Source organism: Cyprinus carpio, chromosome B4, assembly GCF_018340385.1.
Source record: "Cyprinus carpio isolate SPL01 chromosome B4, ASM1834038v1, whole genome shotgun sequence".
Lineage (NCBI taxonomy): Eukaryota > Metazoa > Chordata > Actinopteri > Cypriniformes > Cyprinidae > Cyprinus > Cyprinus carpio.
The window spans coordinates 18,329,975-18,354,556 of record NC_056600.1 but is presented as its reverse complement, the minus strand read 5'-3'; the positions used below and the strand labels follow the sequence as shown (position 1 = coordinate 18,354,556).

Genomic DNA, 24,582 nt, shown 5'->3' with positions numbered 1-24,582 from the left:
ATGAAAATTGTCTGAAGGTGAAATATAAGTTAGTCCTAAAAAGACAGTCGAGATATTAATCTGTCTCTGCGCCAGTGGCAACGAGTAAAATCCCAATCTTAAGGGATCAGAGTCACTTCAAAGAATTCGGGGCTGTTTTGTCCTTGTGCTGGATGGAAGGAAGGAAAATCACATGTAATACTGTTATATCACATTGATATGGCACGAGTCATTTTCCAGACTGTGATGACTCAGTGGTCATGTGCGCTAAACATTTGAACTCGTGCTTCCGGTCTTTTCTGTCTCATTCTGAAGGAAACCCTGGCCTCTAGTGGACTTGTGATGCCATTGTGGATTTGATTGAACTTGTGTTCCCTTCATAGCTTAATTTCTGTAACTTTAGTGTTCTGAGTCCGAATATGCAATATAAATATAAAGTCAGAATGTGCAAATGCAATTTTTTTTTTCCTTCTAGCAGTGAATTTATAGCTTATGTTAGTTTCAAACACTGAGAATACAGCCATCAAAGCCTTAAATATATAAAGATTCTTATTTCCTCCGGCATTATTACATTTTTGGAGCTTCTGTGAACAAACAGGATAAAGCAGCATTTGGTGTGGCATGTTAAAAAGTCATAGTTAAGTTATACCAAATGTGATTTGCCAAAATTTCAGTTACTTAATACTGATTTATAACTTTACTTTGGTCTGAAAAATTGCGCCAGTAATTGGTCCCAAAGACCTCACTCAAGAAATAAGCTTTTCTTTGATGTTTATGGCTTTGCTGTAGCACATTTTAATTTATTCAAGGTTTAAATTTTTCATGCTCTGTAAAATAACCATACATGTAAGACAGGATCATACAAGACAGGATCATATAATAAGTAATCATTTCTAGATGTCTCAAAAGAAATTATAATGCTGACTATACAGAAAACATAATTTTGTAATAAAGAACCTATGTCTCTAAATATATTCAGTTTTTGCACCACAAATTAATTTCCAAGAATTCATATATAACTTTGTACAATCCAAGAACACACGAACCTAACCGAGCAGTAACTTAAAGTTTGCTACACAATGATATTTTGCCACTATTCACTCCTCTATACAATGCCTTTAGAATTCAGTACGGAACACATAATAAAATAGATGATTATTAAAGATACGGACATCACAGCATATTCATTCGAATAAAACACATAATAAATTTCATGATGCACAAACAAACAAGTATATTGGTATAATAATACTTTTCAAACCAATACCATAGAAATCATCACAATATGAGATTAAGTACAAATTCAAATATCAAATTAACCACTATTTTCATATATATATATGAAATCTCCCTCAAACTGGCCTGCGAATTAATTTTTTTAAATCTTTTCTAATCTTTAAATTATTTCAGTCTTTAACTCTCACATTTAATTATGTCTACATTTCTATTTTTGACACACTGAAGATACTCCAAGCACTTTATTTCGCTCGTTCATTTAAAATAAAAGGATTACAATTCTACAAGTCTGTACATTTAAGCAGTAGTGGTGGGGATTTTCCCGTTATATCATTTAACCAGTAGGAGGCGACAAGCCTCATTCACTTCAACTGTTCAAAAATGACCACTTTTGATTCTGTTTTAAGTACATTTGGAAATTGAAGAAGAAAATTGAATTAGGCAATACAATATGTTACTAATTATTACCTTCTTATTTATGTTAGTTTTTGAGAACCAACACATTTTTCTTTTGCTAGTTCATATGTTTTTTTTGCATTGTACCTCACAAGAAGTCAAGGAGGCACCAAATAGTATCATAATAACGATATAGATCTTATATTATATTATATAATTTGACACAACTGTGTCTTTAATCTACTAACCATAGCATTAATTTAGGTTGACTAGAGGCTGATATGTTATTCAGGTGAGTGTTTGCCTTTTGGTTTGGCCTTTTTTTCACAGCATTTGCACAAGTGTCTTTTGTTTGTTTGTGAGTCAGGGGCTCTTGAGATGGATCATGGCGGGGTTGATGAAGGAGAAGTTGTTGAACATGGTCTGGTCCACACTGTTGATCATGATACAGTCTGTGACGGAAAGTCGAGGCTTCTCGTTTATGAACTCCTTATCGAAGTTACTACAGTCACTTGCTGATTTCTGTAAACAGAGAGTTAGTGTATCAGTCAAAGGTCAACTCTGTTCCTAAATCTAGTGAGCTGCTGCCTTGCAGTTTACTGTAACTCAAATGGAGTTACTCATATGAAATGATCTTTATCATCGTAATCATTTCTCAAAAAACATACTCAATGCTAGCATGGTGCTAAGATAAAAACGCAACACTTTAACAACACTCTAAAATAAAATAGTGGTTAATGGAAATCAAAGACATGTTGTGCATCTTCTAGTTTTTTAACCATAAATGGTTAAAAGACTTATGAAGACAACTAAATAATTTAAAATAAATCTGCTTTACAATTACATATATATGGGCCATTCTACAGAATTGGTGCAAACTGCTGTCACACAACCAAAAAAAACAACAACAAAAAAAAAACAGGTTTAAAAAGCATAGATGCTTATTTAGATCCTTCTATTATCTATTGAAACCCACAATAATATTTAAAATATTAGTAAGCTTAATATATATTAAACTTTTTAATATTTGACTAATTTAGGGGTTAGGGTTCGGGACAGCCACCTCCTAACTGAAAGTACCCAATAAACGATGATTTTTAATCATGAAAATGATAATGAAGAAATTTTAATATTTTTTTTTCCATTGTTGTTTTTAAAATTATATTTTTGATTCTTTTAAAAAGTGAAGTTCAAAAAATATGTTTTATATATTTCTTTGTAAATTATGAAACTTTATGTAAAAAAAAAAAAAAAGTGTCCCGCATAAAAAAAGTCAGAAAAATCTGTATGTAACTTTTAGGCAAACGTTTTTGAGAGTTATTCCCTTACATTTAGTTTTTATATGTATACCACTGTTCAGAACTGTGCTAGCTAACCATGTGCTGATTAGCATCTTTGAGTTAGGTTCAAAATGATCTAAAATTGTCACTACCGAAACTTTTGTTGGAGTTTTGGTGGTGACATCTTTGTTTTTTTGGGTGTTATTCCATAGAATTGTCACTAGCGAAACAGTCACTACTGAAACATGTCATCATTGTTTCGGTAGTGACAAAAGGGAACAACACATAATGCTCATATTTGGGGGAAATAAAATTTTAGTACAGTTATGCAATTTATTTTTGTATTTTAGTATGTTTTAGTAGTATTTTAGTATGTAATATGTAAGTGTGTGTGTGTGTGTATGTATATAAAAAACTTTCCTGGCTAGAAAGATATTAATGGCATATGTGGCAAAAAAATAAAAACATTTTGGACATTGAAACGTTAAAAAAATTAATTCTGTAATAATCCGAATTTCAGAATCAGAAGATTAATCAACTATTCTGCAATCTTTCAGATTATTTTTTCACTGAGCCTGTCACACTCCGGGATTGCATTTTAAAAGATGCATGCAATTTATCTTGTAACAGCTTATGCATGAACAGCACGGTTATCTTTAAAATGTCATCTAGGTAGCCAGCTCATTAGGTTTTGGAACGGAACAACAGTCTTTTATGGCAGTGATGGACTTACCACTGTAGGCCTGAAGGGCGGCTCCACCTGCCGTTTCTCTAGTGCGATCCAGTCCGTTTCTCTGAAGAACGCATGGTGTCGTATATTTCCTTTCACACCCAGCCTTCGCTCTGGTTCCCGGACAAATAGCTAGAACCATTCAGAAAACCCAGTTATAACAGATTGAGACCCACAAATCAGAGTAAAGCATTCTTCTATTTAACATTAACTCTGAAATACCTTTACGAGAATGTCCCGTGCGTCTCTAGTTAACCAGCGTGGGTAGCACGGGTCATCTGTGCGAATCGACTGAAACAGCTCTTCCTCGTCATGGCCATGAAATGGGGACTGGCCAATCAACATCTCATAAAGAAGGACACCAAATGACCACCAGTCTACAGAAATCCCATATTTCTGCCCAAGCAGAATCTGTGAAACATACAGTGTACATTTGTATTTATTATTTTGTGCAATCATTTTTTTACATTTAAACAATTAAAAATAACAATATATATCAACTATAGTAAATATGGTAGCGATCCTCACCTCAGGAGCGATGTAATCTGGTGTTCCACAGAAGGTGCACGTTCTGGCTTCTCCAAAAATGTTCTCTTTACACATGCCAAAATCTGCAATCTTGATGTGACCATCGATGTCTAGCAAAATGTTATCCAGCTTAAGATCTCTGTGGAGGCATAATATGCATGTAAATATTGAAATATCTGTCTATCAACACACTTTTAGCTCATATATTTTTATGTAATGTAGTTTCCACAGTAGTGTATACCTGTACACAATGCCTTTAGAATGTAGAAACTGCAGCCCACAAACGATCTCCGCTGCATAGAACCTGTCGACAGAGAGAATAGTGGAGGTGTAAGAGAGTGAAACCCAGAGAAAAGAAGAGTAGGCAGAGTCTCAGCTTTTAAAATGTGTTTGTGGGGGCTGCATATGAGTCTCACGTGGACCGTGGGAGGTCAAATCTGTGGCAGGTCTGGATGTGGAACATTAAGTCGCCCCCATTTAAGTACTCCATCACGAAGAAAAGATTTTCCTTTAGAGACCAATACAAAAATGGATCAGTGCAAAACCGCAGTATGCGAGAGTGACTCAGTGTGTGTCATGGGGTGGGAGGAATGTCCAGAATCTTATATTGTAGTATTTCAGGGCCATTACTTAAATTCATAGGCCTTGAACAAAAGTTTTATTTATTATTTATTCACTATATACAGTACTATTACATTATTACTATATACAATTCTGTCATTAATTACTCACCCTCATGTTGTTCCAAATCCGTAAGACCTTTGTTCATTTTCAGAACACAAATTAAGATATTTATGATGAAATCCCAGAGCTCTCTAACCCTGCATAGACAGCAATGCAACTGAAACATTATATGGCCCAGAAAGGTAGTAAGGACATCATTAAAACAGTCCATGTGACATCAGTGGTTCAACTTTAATGTTATGAACACTTGTTTAAAAGCAGAGGAATGCACACTCATGCATCTTGCTACTTGACATGTGAAAGCATGTCGAAGACTGACACGAAAGAGAAGAAATTATCGAATAAAGTCGTTATGTGTACTAGCATTCTTGCTTCTTCATACCATTATGGTTGAACCACTGATGTCACATGGACTATTTTAACGATGTCCTTAATACCGCTCTGCGCCTTGAACATTTCAGTTGCATTGCTGTCTATGGAGGGTCAGAAAACTGTCAGATTTCATGAAAAATATCGTAATCTGTGTTCTGAAGATGAACAAGGGTCTTATGGGTTTGGAATAACACAAGGATGAGTAAATAATAACAAAATGTTCATTTTTGGGTGAACTAACCCTTTAATGGCCCTTTCTTATTGCAGACCCTTACAAAAAATTAAACCTAATAAAAACAAAAAAATTAAACCATAACCATGTTTTAAAAACCATAAAACAAAACAAGTTACATATCAAATATATAGCAAAGTCTCTACTGATTGACATTTTCCTATATGTCATACTGCCCACCCCCTAGTGTGTCGGAGTGTATTACCTTTGTCTGGAAGGTGCAGTAGAGGTGTGTGAGGAAGGGGTGTTCCCAGGCCAGAGACAGCACTCTCCTCTCCACCATAGTGCATTCAACATCATCATCCATCAGAACAACGTCTTTCTTCAGGGCCTTTACTGCAAAAAACTGCCCTGCGCCTTTCAGCTCAGCCAGAAATACCTACAACATGGATGCACATAAGCAAGATTTATAGAGAATTACATGAGTATGCATCCAGAATGGTGTTCCAAAATAGTTTAAAGGTGCTGTATGTAAGATTTTGACTCTACTAAAGCATAAAAATACCATATGTTTGCAGATATTTAAGAAACATGCTAAGTTAAAATGCTGGTTTATCTGAAAAACATTGCTACAGTCAGTTATTCTCCTTTGAAAATGTGCGTTCTGGGCCGGAATGTCGGTCTCTGCTTTGGTTTGTGAAATCCGTCCACTGCCAGTTTACCCAATTGTATTTCGGCACCCTGGGTTGCCATTTGGCAGAAAACACAGCTTATTTCATTTCATTCATCAAGTGCGCTCGTTCCTGTTTGTGTCATCAATCTGGCAACCTGCGTGTGCATCAAGTCTGAGGAGGAAGGGCCGGGTGAAAAAAACCCTCTCCAATATTTTTCAACCACTCGGTGTCAATCCTACATACAGCACCTTTAATAAGCTGTTGTCTTGTTCTGCCTAATTCAGTTATGGCATATATAATGGCTGTCTATGAATGTTATCAAAGCTAGTTCCTTAAAATAATTAAAAACATTCAAATCCATATCAAAATTGGCCAGCTATGCTCAGGACGTAGTCTTGCAAACAGTTACCATGTTTAGTTTCAATATGGCAAAGTTTTGCCAAGATTCGGTTTAATTTCTTGTTTGGCATCCTCACAGTAGTATTCAAAGGTTATTCATTGAAGATTTGTTATTTATATCGGTTTGACCCATGGAATCAAAGGATGCCTCGTTTCTAGGCCAGTCATTTCAAACGTTGGTAGGCTATAAACTGTAGTTTAAATGGAAATTCACTGCTGTGATGTGTTTGCTGTGAGTTGAATACACTACTCTTACCTTTCCAAAGCTTCCCTTGCCCAGCATCTTATGCAGAATAAAATTATCCAGGTTGAATTTGTGGTGCTCTTTGCGCGGGGTGGCGTACAGGGGTTCAGACTGTTCAAGACTCGGCCTGCGGCCCTCAGCCGGACTGTCCCATGAAATACCTTGATGCTCTGTAAGGAGGAACCAAGAATTAATCCATTAAATCAATCAATCAGTCATCAGTCAATCCAAAACCTAGTAAGCTTCTTGGCATAGCAAAATTTTAGGCACCGTAAACATGTTTCAGATTCAAAGTCTGTTCCAAATGGAAGATGATAAATTATGCTTTAGAAGTCATTCTGGCTATTTGATAAGACTGTATCTCACATATCTTTATCCGATAGGTCAATTCCAGAATGTTCAGTTATGGTGGATTATGTCAGAGAATGTTACATAAATTTACATCCATTACTGTAAAATACTGACAGAAAATAGTTCAATTTAATTAAAATAGAAATGTTTTACCCATTGTTTTTGGGCGCTATGTAGTTTTTGTGCTTATGACATTGTTAGCTTAGCAACATGCTAATGTCAGATTTCACTGGAATCTACTGTTGTTTTAGCTTTGAAGCCAGTTCAGTGTCTACTTCCTTTCGATCACTGCCTAGTTCCTTATAAGCTAATTTCTGGTAATTTCTAGAGTGGGCATATTCCGGTAAACTGAAAGACTTTTGATATTGTTTAAACTCAAGAAATGGCCAACTCCCAATGCAGCGTACTTAATACTGGACTCTGTAGCTGACTGAGACAGACTTCCTGTCTCTCTTTCTAAAGTAATTTGATCCAACTAAATGAATCTTTAGTAAGTAGCAAGTTTGACCCTCAAATTTGTTCAGAATTGTGAATGTTATTTTTGCATATGTTTACCTTTGCGTGGTAGAGGTGGTGCAGGCGTGAGGGGTGATGTTGGTAACCGGCCTGAAGGATCTCTAGTGACCCCTGCCTGACTTACGCCCACTGGACCCTCTCGACCAGCAATCTCACTATCCCGAGAGCTGCGAGCCTGCTATGGAAAGAAACGCACACATCCGATCAGATTAAACAGTCTGCACCACATGATAACCTACGTCATTCATGTCATGTATACTGTGTTGAGTTAGACAGAAAACGTGCTCTATAGCATTGCTAGCATGTGGTCCTATTGTATATAACTGCCATTTTTGCTTTATTTTGCATTGCTAATAACGAACTCCATTGGAATAATACGTGCATAACAAGTCTTTTGCACTATTAGTGTACAGGTTGAGTGAGTGGATTGTTAAACAAATAGTTCAAAAAATTATAAAAATTCTGTCATTTACTCACCCTCAAGTTGTTTCAAACCTATAGGAGTTTCTTTCTGTTTTGTTGAACAGAAAAGACGATATTTTGAAGAATGTGGGTAACCAAACAGTTAATGGCTCCCACTGACTTAATTTGAATGGAGGAAAAAAAATACTATGGAAGTCAATGGGGACCCAAAACTTGGTTTGGTTATCCACATTCTTCAAAATATCTTCTTCTGTATTGAACAACATGATGACAGTATTTTATTTTTTGGGTGAACTATCCCTTAAATAAAATAGCTACCCTTGAAGCTTGTAACCAACTCCAGTACTCAAGGGGGCGACAGAGTTACTTTCAAATATTTGTGCCATTAAACTGATGTGCTGTTAGGCAGCTCATTTTTAACATGTAGAGTTTAAATTGTCATCAAGATTCTTCTCAAAGTGCACGTATTAGAGACAGCTTAATGTGGGGCCACATTTTGGCAAAAGCCAACTTGAACCCTTTGTAAAAACTGCCTAAAGAAATATTTAGCTCTCACGCAAAATTCCCAAACATGTGGATTCCTATCGAAATGACTGGATTTCATCCACTTAAATTTGCCACACAACAGTAAATGGCATGACATTTGTTACATGCTTGTATCACTCTGCGTAGCATCTGTGGTTCATAATGTGTCTTCCAACCTGTTGAGTGCTCTCGATCATAGCCAGGGCCTCTGCCATTAGCTTCTGGTTGACGCCACAAAGGTTTGCTACTTTCCTCTGACATTTATGGTGAACGTTCATGCCACACTCTGCAGTAAGAGAAAATGTTCAAAACATTAAACTTGTATGTCTAACATTTTGAAAAAAATAACTATATAAAAATGATTATAGAAAAACTACATTTCAGAAACTTGATTTGATAAAACATGCCTTATGAATATTTAGGGGTCATTCAACAAAAACATTTGTGTTCTTGATTAAAGTTCCTTATACAGTATTTGTTTAAAAATTATTTTAAAAATGAATAGCTCATGGTCAACTCATAGCTCAACTTTAATAAATATTATATATCTTATATAACTTGTATAACTTAGTAAATGTATTTTTATTTAATGCTTTGTCTTTATTCTCTTTATTTATTATTATTAAAAAGGTTGCATATCAACTTTGTTACCATATTATCTTCACCCTTTTAAAATTATTTAATTTAAAAAAGACATCATCATAATTTCTGTAAGTGAACAAGCAAATGTTTTCTTCCTTTTTTTAATCACTTTTCTTGCATTTTATTGTTTGCTATATATCAGATAAAAAAAATAAAATTGGAAAAAAGTATTCTTTAAAACAGAGTTATGTCCTAACATATATATGTATGCATATATGTTTGTGTGTGTATCTGTTGTACCACCTTTTTTTTTAATAATTACATTATTTAAACACATTTTTTAGATAGAATACTATAGATATTTACTTCAAAAATCACCTTTTCAAAATGGAAAAACACAAAATGGAAAATGATCCTTTCACAGAATGACCCTTAGACATTTATAGTTGGCATGTGGTTGTGTAATGAATCACCTTCACATTTAAGGCCCTGCCGAGCAAGACCCCACAGCAAAGTTCCACAGTGCTCACAGAATGTCGGGCTCATGTAGTTATACACTTTAAACCTGTGAGGCATGTCAATCTTGAAACGTTCCTTATGGATCTAGAACACACATATATACATAGATTTAGTCTGGAAAACATACTGTACACACACTGACACACCAGGTCAACAAGGAAAATGTCCAAAACGCCATGTTTTCAGTGTGACTCAGTAAAGTGTGGAAAGACTATTTTGTGGCGTCAACCAATTACTGAAAGAGGAAGGAGTCTGTGACAAAAAGATGATTCATTTTCTTAAATATTTATAATTACGCGTTCATCTGCAGATTATTAGAGCTTTGCTGAAACTGTAATTAGCTTAAAGTTGCACAAAATGTCTAAAGGTCTCTGACTTACTGTAAATCCAGGGCACCAAAACCCTTTTGTGAGAAAAACAAAACAAAACACTTTGTGTGCTTGATGTGATTGAATTAAAGGGTGATGAAAAAGAACATTTTATTTACCATGGTTTCTTTACTGTTTACTGCTGAGCCTGTGCATTTGGCGATGACTTTGTCGATACACTTTTTATGGATGGCCGCATTGCATTCTGGGAAAAAAGAGTGAAGTGTGTAGGACGAGTCCTGACACTGATTTAGTGGAAACTTGTATAGGAACTGGAACAGCAATAAGGATGTGAAAAAAATGACTTACGCCGACACTGATATCCTTGTTTATTCAGGCCCCTGAAGTAGGAAAAGAAACCATTAGGAAAATATTAATGTACTGTATAATCTAATATACAGTGCTAATTTTATGCATATACAAATATATATTTTTCACAATTATATGTCATACATACGGTGGCCCAGTAGTGCACAACACAACGAAATCTTCACAACACAATGGAAACAAGCCGCAACACAACAAAATTAGCACAACACAACACAACACAACACAACACAACACAACACAACACAACACAACACAACAGAAATAAGCCATAACACAACCAAAACAAGCCACAACACAACAAAATTAGCACAACACAACAGAAACAAGCCACAACAAAAACAATCCACAACACAGCAAAATTAGCACAACAGAAACAAGCCACAACACAGGAAAATTTGCACAACACAAAAAATTGTCCTATGCAATGTGTTGTGGTGATTTTGTTGTGTGGTGGTGATTTCTTTGCGTTGTGTTATGCACTACTGGTCCACCATACATACACCTGTATTTTTTAATAAGAGTTTTGTTTTAATATATGAATATTTGAGAATGTGCATAATACCATACAAATTCCTTGCAGACTGAACAGAAAGTCGGCTGAGGGAAAAAGGTGGCGGTAAACTCGTGACATTTGACCACATGAACTTTAGCCTGTTTGATGGCTCCTCGTCTGTGATGAAGTGCGAACACCCCTTCTTTTTCCTGTTCCGTTTCTCCATTTCCTTCACCATGACCCGCAGCATCTAAGAACAAACAAGAACCCACATTAAAACACCAAAAATTATTTATGTCCCCTGATCCCAGTTTGAAAACTCCACCAAGCTTCATCAAAGTAATAATCCTAATATTAATCAGTGAGAGATTGTGTGTGGATCTGAATTAGAGAAATACTCACCACTCCTCTCCAAAAAATACCGCGCTTCCATGAGTAAGCGACCCTGTGGCTTCAGTTCCACCTATATTACACAAAAATAAATCTTATTAAATAATTGAAAATATTTTTGAAACATTTATAACACATAAATTTTTATCGATTTATTTGTTTTTAGTTTATAGTTATTTATTGGTGCTGGGCAACGAATAATCACGATTAATCACATCCAAAGTAAACGTTTTTGTTTATAATATATGTGTGTACTGTGTATATTTATTATTATTTATATATAAAGACAAATACAGTTTATATTTTGAAAATACTGATATATTGTATACTGTGCCTTGCAAAAGTATTTATACCCCTATTTCACGTTTTATTTTGCAGCCTTATGTTAAACTGCTTTATATTACTTTTTTCCCCCACATCAATCTACACTCCATACACCACAATGACAAAGCAAAAACAAAATTGTTGTAATTTTGTAAAAAAATAACAGAGTTTTTTTAATTTGTATTAAAAATAAAAAACTGAAATAAGTACATTGTATATGTATTCATACCCTTCTCATTACTTAGCTGAGGCACCTTAACACTCACCTTCTACTCACCTGTTCACCTCTCAAGGTCTTTGCAGGTTGGATGGGGGCAGACGCACATTTTTAGGTTTCTCCAGAAATATTTGATTGGGTTCAATCCCAGGCTGTGGCTGGGCAACTCAAGGATATTCACAGAGTTGTCTATAAACCACTCTTGCTGTGTGCTAAGGGTCATTGCACACAGCAATGAAAACGCACCTTCTGAAACGCGTCGATTTTTACAAAGCTCATCGGTCTGAAAAGTGAGGTGTGCTCTGATTGGCCAGCTATCCAGTGCATTGTGATTGGCCGAATACCTCAAGCGTGTGACGGAAATGTTACGCCCCTCACCATACTGTGATGCCGTGTCCCAGCGCAAAGAGACAAAAACAATAACAAACCCATTGGCAAATTCTTTAAATATGAAAACATACTTACAGGCTGTGAGTCAGAACAGGCGCCATTGTAGGCTACTCTCCCAGGTTCAGGAAACGGTCCTCCGTAAAATGCGTTGCACACACACAAATATTTGGGTTGAACTAATCTGGAACAGTGTTGTAAATACAACTTAACCACTGATTTCTAGTTATGCCCTCTTTTGGAAGGCCAAACAAAGTATATTCGCTTTCACAATGAAACACACAGCGTCTCCACGACATGGCAGTGTGGGCAACAATACTACAGCAAGAATCAAAGTTACTCCTTCTTTCTTTGCATGAACATTTGGGCAGTGTTTTGCAAATCTTCCCACACAGTGACGTAGACATGTGGGGGTGTTTAAATGTGGCGTTTTAGGAGGCTTTAGTCTTTGCAACTTTAGGGATCTTATCTGTTCAGGAACAGCTTGTAACACTCCAAAGAGAAAGGAAAACTTGAAATCACATCATATGACCACTTTAAGGCTATCTCTATATTTTGGTGCATTGAGCTTTTCTTGCCGCTGAAAAACAGCCCACAGCATGAGGCTGCTACCAGCACACTTTACTTTTGGGATGGTACTCTGCAGGTGATGAGCAGTGCCTGGTTTCCTTCAAACATTATGCTTGGAATTGAGGTTCATCAGACCAGATCTTCTGAGGTTCATCAGACCAATCTTGTTTCTCAGTGTCTAAGGGTCCTTTAGGTGCTTTTTTGCAAATATCGGTGAAGTGTTACAGTAATGTTTGTCCTTCTGTAGATTTCTCCCATCTACATATATGACCATGGATCTCAACTAGAGTGACCATCAGCTTCTTGGTCACCAGTCTAGACAAGGCCCTTCTCCATCAGTTGCTGTGTTTGGCCAGCTCTAGTAAGAGTTCTAGTTGTTTCAAACATCTTCCATTATGGATAATGAAGGTTACATGATTCTGTGAACCTTCAATGAAGCAAAAATTTTTTAGAACTCTTCCCTTAGATGTGTGGCTTGATCCAAACCTGTTTCTAAGATCTACAAGCAGTTCTTTTGTCCTTAGGGCTTGGTTTTTGCTCTGATATGCATTTTCAGCTGTTGGACATTTAATAAGATGTGGACCTTTCCAAATCAAACCCATTCAATTGAATTTGCCACAGGTTATCTTCACTTGAAGTGTAGTAACATCTACAAACATGAATACTCCTGAGCTAAATTTCAGCTGTCCCAGATTAGGGTTTGAATTCTTATGCAATGGAATTATTTGTTTTTTATTTTTATACATTAAAAAAAACGTTTTTTTTTTGCTTTGCCATTATGGTGTATGGAGTGTAGGATAATGTGGGGAAAAAAGTAATTTAAAGCAATTTAACATAAGGCAGCAACATAAAATGTGTAAAAAATTATGAATACTTGAATACTTTCGCAAGGCACTATATATGTATATAAAAACATTTGTTTTGGATGATGTTAATCACCATTAATCGTTGCCCAGCACTAATTTATTTTAAATGAGTTAAGTGTTCTAATCCACCCAGAATTGATTAAAAAAAAATAATTACAACAGTAACAAAGGTCAAGCTAAATCAGTGGTCATTGAACTGTATATCAGCACTGGTAACACATTTGTTTCCATTTTGCTTTCTCACCCAGATCTCCAGTTTGCCATTCTCTTTCTTACAGCGTGAAGCGAGGGTGTCGAGTTGAACCGTAGCCTCCGTCTTTAGCTCAGCCGTCTTGTCCTTGACCACCACATGCATTACTCGTCCTCTGTGGACGTGAGCGTCAAACGTGCTGCTCCAGGGGGGATACATGGTGGGCCGCTTCTGTTTGTACATCTGACCCTTTTCTGTACATACACACACAAGTATAATACAAATACATCTCCAAATCAGTTCCACACCGCTGACAGTTTGACTGGACTAAGCTTTAAAAGTATCAGCACAAGTAAATCACTTCATGTGTGTTACAGCATTCTAACCGGATTTACCAGATCTGAAACTAATACTACTGAAATGGCACAGTGCTCTTTCTGCTTGATAGTAATCTGACAGCCTTTATGGCAGGAAAACAAATATAGAGCAATGCAAATGAAACCATGCAATTTTGGAAGAATGTCAACATTTTCCCTTAGTTAAAGTCAACATGACATTTAAAATCAGGTCTGTTTTTTTCTTAATGCATATTTCTTATCCTACTGCGCACGAAGCATCGATGCACGTTTGAAAAACACATTTGTTTTCATAATATTTCATCAAATAACTCCAAAAACGAATTCATCAAATGAATAAAGTAACTATTTCTGCAAAAGTGCATTTGAACTTACCTACTGTATGCATGTTTTTGACAACTGAGGATTTTAAAAACATATTTACATGCACGGATGTCTATTTATTTATTTATTTATTTATTTATTGGTTAAATTATTTTGTTTCATTTGTGTTAAAACAGGTTGCAAACACTTTCATTTAGAGTATAATTTGACATTAAATGCATAAAAAACTGGACATTCAGTTTATCTGACTTGCACTTGACAGTGAAGATGATTCAAAAGCATTTGAGACTGACTTGACACTTTATTTCTTGACAGGTATGTGTGGTTGCGGTTGGTTCTAGAGAATGAAACCAAAGGGGTTGCTGGGAAAGCCTTGTGTCTTCAGCACTGCTCAGTGGCCATGTTTGAGTAATATGTATGTGTGTACAACTGCTTTATCATTTCATCTTATCTGATTTACACCCACGTATATATCCAGCTATGGACATCCGTGCAAGTAAATATATGGTGCATAAAAGTTCTCAAAAAAGTATACAAAGTAGGTGAGTTTATATGCACTTGTGCAGAAATAGTTACTTTCTTATAAATTTGATTCTTTGATTATAAGTGGACGGCATTCTAATTATAATTATTTGCAATATAGAAGCAGTGAAAGAAGTGAAGGAATAATTCAAACTATTTTTTTATTTACAAACCTGATTCCAAAAAAGTTGGGACACTGTACTTATTGTGAGTAAAAAAGGAATGGAATAATTTACAAATCTCATAAACTTATATTTTATTAACAATAGAATATAGACAACATATCAAATGTTGAAAGTGAGACATTTTGAAATGTCATGCCAAATATTGGCTCATTTTGGATTTCATGAGAGCTACAGTGAGAGTTGGGACAGGTAGCAATAAGAGGCCAGAAAAGTTAAATGTACATATAAGAAACAGCTGGAGGACCAATCTGCAACTTATTAGGTCAATTGGCAACATGATTGGGTATAAAAAGAGCCTCTCAGAGTGGCAGTGTCTCTCAGAAGTCAAGATGGGCAGAGGATCACCAATTCCCCCAATGCTGCGGCCAAAAATAGTGGAGCAATATCAGAAAGGAGTTTCTCAGAGAAATCTGAAAACAATCTGGAACAATCTCTGTGTGTAAGGGTCAAGGCCGGAAAACCACACTGGATGCCCGTTATCTTTAGGCCCTTAGACGGCACTGCATCACATACAGGAATGCTACTGTAATGGAAATCACAACATGGGCTCAGGAATACTTCCAGAAAACATTGTCAGTGAACACAATCCACCGTGCCATTCACCGTTGCCGGCTAAATCTCTATAGGTCAAAAAAGAAGCCATATCTAAACATGATCCAGAAGTGCAGCCGTTTTCTCTGTGCCAAGACTCATTTAAAATGGACTGTGGCAAAGTGTAAAACTGTTCTGTGGTCAGACGAATCAAAATTTGAAGTTCTTTTTGGAAAACTGGGACGCCATGTCATCCGGACTAAAGAGGACAAGGACAACCCAAGTTGTTATCAGCGCTCAGTTCAGAAGCCTGCATCTCTGATGGTATGGGGTTGCATGAGTGTATGTGGCATGGGCAGCTTACACATCTGGAAAGTCACCATCAATGCTGAAAGGTCTATCCAAGTTCTAGAACAACATATGTTCCCATGCAGATGTCGTCTCTTTCAGGGAAGACCTTGCATTTTCCAACAAGACAATGCCAGACTACATACTGCATCAATTACAACATCATGGCTGCGTAGAAGAAGGAACCCGGGTACTGAAATGGCCAGCCTGCAGTCCAGATCTTTCACCCATAGAAAACATTTGGTGCATCATAAAGAGGAAGATGCGACAAAGAAGACCTAAGACAGTTGAGCAACTAGAAGCCTGTATTAGACAAGAATGGGACAACATTCCTATTCCTAAACTTGAGCAACTTGTCTCCTCAGTCCCCAGACATTTGCAGACTGTTATAAAAAAAAAGAGGGGATGCCACAAAAGTGGTAAAACATGGCCTTGTCCCAACTTTTTTGAGATGTGTTGATGCCATGAAATTTAAAATCAACTTATTTTTCCCTTAAAATGATAAATTTTCTCAGTTTAAACATTTGATATGTCATCTGTGTATTCTGAATAAAATATTGAAATTTGAAACTTCCACATCATTGCATTCTGTTTTTATTCACAATTTGTACAGTATCCCAACTTTTTTGGAATCAGGTTTGTACTTGCACGTCCATGACAGAAGTAGTAGTAACGTTTGATTTATGAATAAATAATTCTTTTGAGTCTCTCAAATGAACTGGTTGATCCAGTTCTTAACTCAATGAATCAATTATTCAGTTGCAGTGGCTTCGGAAGAATATAGTGCAAAAATCCTATGGATATGTATGATAGTTTTAATTGTCTTTTACATTCTTTTAAAACTTAAAGGCAACTTTTCACATTCATTTTATTTGCTTGGAAAAGGATGTCCAGAACATTGTTTAAAATATATATAAAGATGGTTATTTGGGTTTGGAATAATACAAGGGTGAGTAAATAATGACGATTAAAATTTTGTGTGAACCATTTCTGTAGAATTCGTATAGAGTTTCAGATATACAGTGCCTACAGTAATACATATAAAAACATTAATACATATAAAAACATCTTGACAGCATCTGCAAATTTTTTTAACTTTTGCATATTTGGTCATCAAATGCTATAAGAAATAATGAAAACATTTTTGGTTCCATATTTGGCATCTGTCTGTCTTCATAAAGTGATGCTGAATAGTTTAATGACTAAGTACCCCATTTGAAATTGTGGGATGTGTGTGTGATAGACATATAGATGTGCTTTATGAATCACAACATGAAGAATATGTTTAATAGGAAAGATACAGATACCTCCTTTTTACTGATAATGACACTTATGACACACACTTCCCTTAAGGCAAGACTTCACACTAACACACATAACATCCAATAATAGTAATTTGTTACTAATTTTGACCAGACACAATTTCACCTGCTGAAAACTGAGTAGGTTGATCTTGTGGTTGTTTCTTCCATTATGGGCAATTTCTTCTTTTTAAACTTTTAGTAAACAAACTTTATTAAAATGAAATTTTCAAATGTTGCTTTAACATTAATATTTAACAAGTAACACTTTAACACATACATGCATCACAAATTTATTTTATTGATTTATTGTATTTTCCATTTCCACCACATCTGAAATCTGAAATCATTTTGATGCAGATTATTATTATTTCTGCATTATATCATTTTATGCACAATAGATACAATTAAATAGTATTTTCAATCTTTTTGCATAATTTTTCCAATAGAAATATTCAGTTTTTTAAATCATATTTGCCTTGGTTTTTACTTATTTTCTTTGCACATCACATGATTCATATTTAATTATCAAATTCTTCCCTAATACTGTTGTCTACTTCATAACTAAGTATAGTAACTTGGGAAAACAAATAAGGGGCAAAATTGTTGGTTGTTGTGATAATGAGACCAGAGTTAAGCTATATTAATTTAGATTATCTTAGTTTTAAGTTAAAATGTAATTATTCATATTTTTATTAATAGATTCATATTTTAAGCATTTCATATGGATAGATTTTCATATTTTAAAATCAAAAGTGGGACAAGGGTAAAACTAAAGAAATATATATATATAAAAATATAGATAAAACTATAAGATGAAATATCTTTTGAAAAAAAAAAAAATAATTAAAATTGCAAAAAGAAATACTGAATGCATGGTAAAAAGTTTCCAAGACAATTTTAATGTGACCTTCATGTCAAAAAGTGATGATGATAATTTAAAAATGCCAATAACAAAAGAAACTACCCCGGGGTGTCTGTCGTTTATCTATGTTTTTCACACTTTTATGGTAAACTACCCTCATATAATTGAAGCATAAGTATTTCTTACCCGTCTCCACAGCCTCTTTCATGTAGACAGCACAGTATGGATTGAGTACTTCTTCATGGTAGGCAAGCCCAGGGTCCATCTCAAAACTCGAAAAACCAATCCTCAGGAATGGAGACATGACTGTAAACTCCCAGATCCAACAGCAATAGCCTCAGATATACAGACTCCCGTGAAAGTATGGTGTTTAATTCCACTGTAAGGATCTTCTGTACAGTGATATACTCCTATTTGGTATTTATTTTCATATTTATGATGTCTGATGTATGGGCTTCGAATCTCAAGCGGCTCAGTAGAGGGGCAGGTACTGTACAAGTCTGGAATGGTGGTGTCCTTTCTTAGCTCACTGGTATCCAAAGTAATGTAATTATTTTTTTTTTTTCAATCGAAGTGTTTAAATTTGTCCTTTGTCCATCAGATCCGGCTCTCTTATAGCCACTGTTTGAGAAGGAATGATGCTGGGATGAAACAGTTGAAATAGTCTACCAAAACAGAATAAAATATAATAAATTCAAGTATATTAATTAAAGTACAACAATAAAGAAATAAAAACAGCAAATTAATGAAAAATTACAATATTTATATTAAATGAATCTTAGTAAATGGATAAAAAGTTGTAGTATATTATATACGGTATATTAGCAGTTTTGGCAGAAAAAAATAAATTAATTAATTGTGAGCACTTTATTTTAATTTATTTTAAGTTTAATTTATAACATTGTACATTCATACGTACATTCAGTATTTCAATGGTTAAAAATATTATGACCATTTTTTTCTTTTTTTATGAAAAATGTAATTTTTCATTTAATAAATACAACTCTGATTCATTCATCATTGTTAATAAAGTCACATGAACTCTTAAAAATAAAGTTTCCAAAAGGGTGTTTTTGCAGTGATGCCACAAGAGAACCATTTTTGGTTCCTGAAAGAACCTTTCAGTTCCTAAAAGAACCATTTTGAAAAACATTTTTAAAATCTAAAGAACCTTTTTCGACTATAAAGAACTTTTTCTGAATTTGAAAGGTTCCATGGATGTTCAAGGTTCTTCAAAGAACCATTGATGCCAATAAAGAACCTTTGTTTTTAAGAGTGTAATAATGATGCTGTTCAATTAAACCATTAACTAAAGCCCAGATGAAAAAAGGCATAAACAACCCGGTTGTAAGGATCATTCTGATATGCTCTCTGTCTAATGGAAACACAGCTAAAGACATGCTATAACTTCTTTCCATACTACACATGCCCTTTAAATTAACATCATTGACACCAATTCACACCAACCAGTGTCATAAACTAAGCAGAAAACACACTGACTTGTTAAACAGTTGGACCACAGAACCACAGGAAACACTTAGAGTACTTACCAGTTGAAAGCTGTAAGTTAACTGGTAAAGGGAGAGAACCAGAGAGAAAGAACTATTAATAGATGTGAAATACAAAACTCCCATCCCAACAGCCTGCCAGGATTCACTCCCCTGCTGAGTCACAGCCAAACATACAGTACTAAAACACACGTCATGGTCACACATTTACACTTTGCTCACACTTGATGTGTATGTTATAGTGCGTGATATTCATGGTACAAAAAAAAAGAAACCAAATTAGATTTGTACTTTTTTTATTTTTTTTTTTTGAAAGAAAGAAAATGTGAGTGGCACTAAATCCCCGCCACATGCCAGAACTAAGAAATACTGTTAAAAATCATTTAATGAAATATTATACTAAAACACACGTCATGGTCACACATTTTCACTTTGCTCAAACTTGATGTGTACGTTATCGTGCACAATATTAATGTTACAAAAAAAGAATCCAAACTAGATTTGTCTTTTATTTTTTTTATTTTTTTAAATGTGAGTGGCACTAACTCCCCGCCACATGCCACAACTAAGAAATACTGTTAAAAATCATTAACAAAATATTCTGGTTAAGCTCAAACAACAGCATTTGTGGCATAAGGTAAATTACCTCATTAAATAATTTAGATTCATGCTTAAAAAGAAAAATCAAATATACAATGCAAGTGAGATGGCCATTTTTGGAAGCCTTCAAAAACAAAAATGTGAAAGTTTTAGTAAAGCACTTCTGTAAAAACTTAACAGTAGTTACAGTTGTAAAGTTGTATAGCAGTAAGATGTTGTGTAGGTATAAAGTCATTTTTGCTTTAGGTTTTTAGAGTTACGTTGTCGTGAAATTGAACATAACTTTACAAAATAGGTTAGTACGCAGTTTTACCGCATTAAAATCATGTACGCAAAATACATATTATAGCTGTACTATTAAAAAAGTGAGCATTTTAATATATATATATATATATAGATATATCATTATATATAATATATATATATATATATATATATATATAAATTAAAAACCAGATTGTTAAGTGTATTATTTCAGTTGTGTGTCAACAATAACATACTTTTTTTCTTAACTCAAGTTTCTCAAGACTGTGGCTTATAAGCTCTCTTTCTTGCTCTAAATGTGTTTCTGCCAAGTATTTCCTGTCGTTTGACTGACAGCTCAAACCGCACTTCCTGCATCATTGAAGGACTGTAGCGCAGATAGCAAGCTGGCCCTCTTACCTGCTTCTGCTACCAGGATAGAGAGAAAAGACAGACAACAGTAGACAGAAAGAAAGAACACAGCTGGACACAGACAGACACTTTAATGTCACAACTTTATAGTAAGTCTTTATAGGCTCTATGAAGGTGATATTTCATCAAACAGTGTGTGGGGTCAATACTGACTCCAGAGTCGACACAGTTGAACCATCCCAGCATGTGAAAGCTGCAGGGGTGGAAGAAGTGTGGGATCAAACCACAAACGTCTCCATTGAACTCACACACACTGGACTGGACCGAACTACAAATACATTTGACCTTTCGCAAGCAACTCGGGAGGTTAGACTCATGAGGCTTGTTAAAGGAATATTCCAGGTTCAATACATAAGACTCTGTGGCTCAGTTACCACAGAAAACTCTCAGTTCGTAAAAACAAAAATGTTTTTACATTAATCCACATATGATGGAAGTCAGCATCCAAGTAAACCTTGAAGTGTTTATAAGCAGAAGTGTAAAGTTTTTTTTTTTTTTTTAGTACTTGTAATAATTCCTCTGTACAAAAAAATAAAACAAAATAAAAAAAATGGGGGGAGGGATTTAGTCATCTAAATTGTCTTTTTGAGTTGGCACTACTTTTCTTCTCTTCTTCTCTTCTCTTTAAACTGTTTAAAGATCCGTCCATCACGTCCCTTTCTGGTATCCTTGGGCGTGTGTTTTATTAGTGTATTGTTTTAGACCATTTTAGGTTTTAATGTTGCATAATATGAAACAGTTTTTACACTGATACCAGACATACTCATTTATTTTGAATAAATCTTTTAATTTGCATTTATCAAGTTCCACATCAAAAGTTACAATGATGATGATAATAATAAATATTTCTTGATCACCAAATCAGCATATTATAATGATTGCTGAAGGATAACGTGACACTGAAAAGTGGAGTTATGATGCTGAAAACTCAGCTTTGCCATCACAGTTATAAATTACAAATTAATTTAATTTTTAAAAAGAAAACCCTAATTGTAAATTGTAATAATATTTTACAGTATTAATATTAATATAATACTTCACCGTTTTTGTTTACGATCACATAAGAGACTTCTATTTAAAAAAACAAACAGATTTTGAATGTTAATGTAGATCTACATTAAACATAAATTAAGATATTACTGTTAAAAATATAACCAAGACTGATGACAACATCTAATGTTTGATAAATGACGCGAGTCAATATTTAACAGCTATAAATTCAAAAACAAAACTACAGTGTTGTGCATTTCTATCTGAGAGGTAAAGGCAAAAACATGCATTTTCTATAAACAAACAGAAGAGGAAGTGTTTTTTACAATCAAGGTTTTAGCACTATATACTGTATGGTGTCTATTGCGAATGAGCTTAAAATCAGATCTACATCTAGGTAGCATCTTACACAACCACGCCATTGTTCCACTGCCTTTTAAGCCCTAAAAAAAGTAAAGTAACTACTTAAAAAGGACGAAAAACTGAAAAACGTAGCACAACCACAAGGTGGGTTTTTTCAAAGCCTGCTAAGCAAAACACACTTTTATTCAAAACAATTATGCTTTGATTCAGTTATTTGCTGTTATTGATGCTGGCATTGAGAAATTGAGCTATTCTTGCACATGTTGGTTCATCGTAGTATTTTAACCCAAAGTTTTCTGTCACAAGGCAGTTGAAATAACACACTCCACACACCATCACTGCATCTGTGTTTGAGGTTTAGTACCATGTTATCCCTTGTAAAGAAGTCAACATATAACCACTGAGCAGTACAACTTTCAGCCACATTTTTTTTATAAATCTTTGATTAACATCAGTAAAAATAGGAAGTATCATGAGACTTTGCAGTTTGATAATTAGCTCCGATTAAAGCTATTTCAGCTTCAGTACAACATACAACTGAGCATATTATAAAATGGATTATAGGAAAAATACATAAATGTACCGGTTAAAAATGTCTTGGAAACAACTGCAGTAAGTTATTTGAACTTAAATCACATAACACGGACATGATTTGTGCTGTTGGTTGAAATGTGGTTGGAAATTGCACTCTGATGTGAGTAAGATGTTCCAGTGCCCGACATTTGCAGTTCCTCTTTATTCACACTTATTGTACCACTGAAGGTAGTATGTTCATATTTTTATTATTTATTTATTTTTTTTGGATTACCCTATTCCCAAATGTGTATTTATTTATTTTTTTTATATGGATGGTGGATCAATTGCATAGAATTATGTCTGCAAACATCACACACTGAATCCAGACACATAAAGCACCTTTATGTTAACTAAATCAGAATTCTGGGTGATTCTTTGGCAATAATAGTGATATACAAAAACATTTTGACAAATTATACTCACAAAAAGAAAACAAAAGATATTTTTATATAATACACAAAGACAACAACAACAAAAAAAAACAACATCACAAAAACTCTTTTTGCCCAATTTTTTAGAAAAAACACCTCAGTCGACATTGACACTTTATATACTTTAAACATAGCCTACTGTAACACCAAGCTTGGAAAGAGCAGCATTTGAGATAATAATATCATTTGAAACCTACTGTATAAAAGAGCTACATTCACCACTTTGGTAAGGCTAAAGCTACTACAGTTCAGCAGGTATTAACTGACTTAAAATAGACCAATTAAGGCAAAAAAGTGCTCAAATACTGGATAAACAAGCTCTAAATCCTTCTAAAAAAACTAAAAATCCAGGCTTATACTTTCAGTTGCAACAAAAGCTCGTGATCCACAGCTTGTGTGGGCATTGTAAGACAAAACAGTGTGAAAACATGTTTTCTTATAACTGAAAAGAAAAAAAAAAAAAGCTTGATACATCCCACACATGTTGTTTTCTTTAAAAGATCAGCTTGCGTTTTTAAAAGCAGGTTCTCAGACGCAAAGTTTACTTCTATGCTGTTTTCTACTCCGTTTTGTGGTTTCCTGCAACCGCCACACGAACAGCTACAGCAAACTGGATAAGTTTGCATAATGTATGTGAAGATGTAGCATACATCTTATTAGTGGATTTCTAGACAGTCGGCAACCGTTACATCAGCAACACGGACAGACAGACGGTGTCTCTTTTCTATTCATAATCTTGGTTCTATTTAAACGTAGTGATTTTTTAGAGTTAAACCAAGCTTGAATGTAATTTGAAGGTTCATACATAACGTACCGAGTATAAAAGCAGAACTTACCGAGTGCGGCTCCTCAGTGCAGTAGTCTACTCTGAAAGTAAGTACGCCTGCTGATGGAACTTCTGTAGACCTGCGCGCACGTGACGCGCGCGCTTCACACCTCTCAGCACACACTGAAGGAAGCAGAAAGAAATGGTGTGCGGTTTGCAGAATTGCACACTCTTCGCTGCGAAAATATAGGTCGCTGACTTTTATTGTATAGCATTACTCAAAATTCGTATGTTTGATTTTATGGCACTAAATCAAGTGATTTTTGTCGTATGGATCCACAGATGTCAGTATTGCTTAAGAATTGTCTTTTAGCCTGTTTTATTTATTTGTGTTTTTTATTTATTTACTTATCTACTTATATATTATTTGTTAGTTATTATTTATTTTAAGAAGCAGGGTAGTGTCGACAAATTCTACAATGTTACATTTGCATGT

The 24,582-nt window shown here is 34.8% G+C and overlaps 1 protein-coding gene across 3 annotated transcripts; it reads right to left on the bottom strand.

Moving 5' to 3' along the window:
* Positions 1-748: 748 nt before the first annotated feature.
* On the bottom strand, positions 749-24,281 carry prkcq (protein kinase C, theta). Of its 3 annotated transcripts, XM_042722281.1 has the most exons (19): positions 24,157-24,281; positions 19,728-19,748; positions 18,364-18,842; positions 13,800-13,999; positions 11,204-11,264; positions 10,871-11,051; positions 10,288-10,319; positions 10,098-10,183; positions 9,565-9,694; positions 8,686-8,795; positions 7,601-7,739; positions 6,707-6,864; positions 5,643-5,816; positions 4,566-4,657; positions 4,391-4,453; positions 4,150-4,288; positions 3,844-4,032; positions 3,625-3,753; positions 749-2,133 (listed from the first exon to the last, which is right to left on the bottom strand). In XM_042722281.1, exons 3-19 carry the CDS (start codon positions 18,479-18,481, stop codon positions 1,975-1,977), a joined length of 2,160 nt encoding a protein of 719 aa, XP_042578215.1. In that variant the 5' UTR covers positions 18,482-18,842; positions 19,728-19,748; positions 24,157-24,281; the 3' UTR covers positions 749-1,974. The 3 variants fall into 3 exon arrangements, with proteins under 3 accessions (XP_042578215.1, XP_018945663.1, XP_018945659.1); XM_019090118.2 differs by lacking the exon at positions 19,728-19,748 and having other exon boundaries at positions 24,157-24,278; XM_019090114.2 differs by lacking the exon at positions 24,157-24,281 and having other exon boundaries at positions 19,728-20,044.
* Between the last annotated feature and the right edge of the window lie 301 nt (positions 24,282-24,582).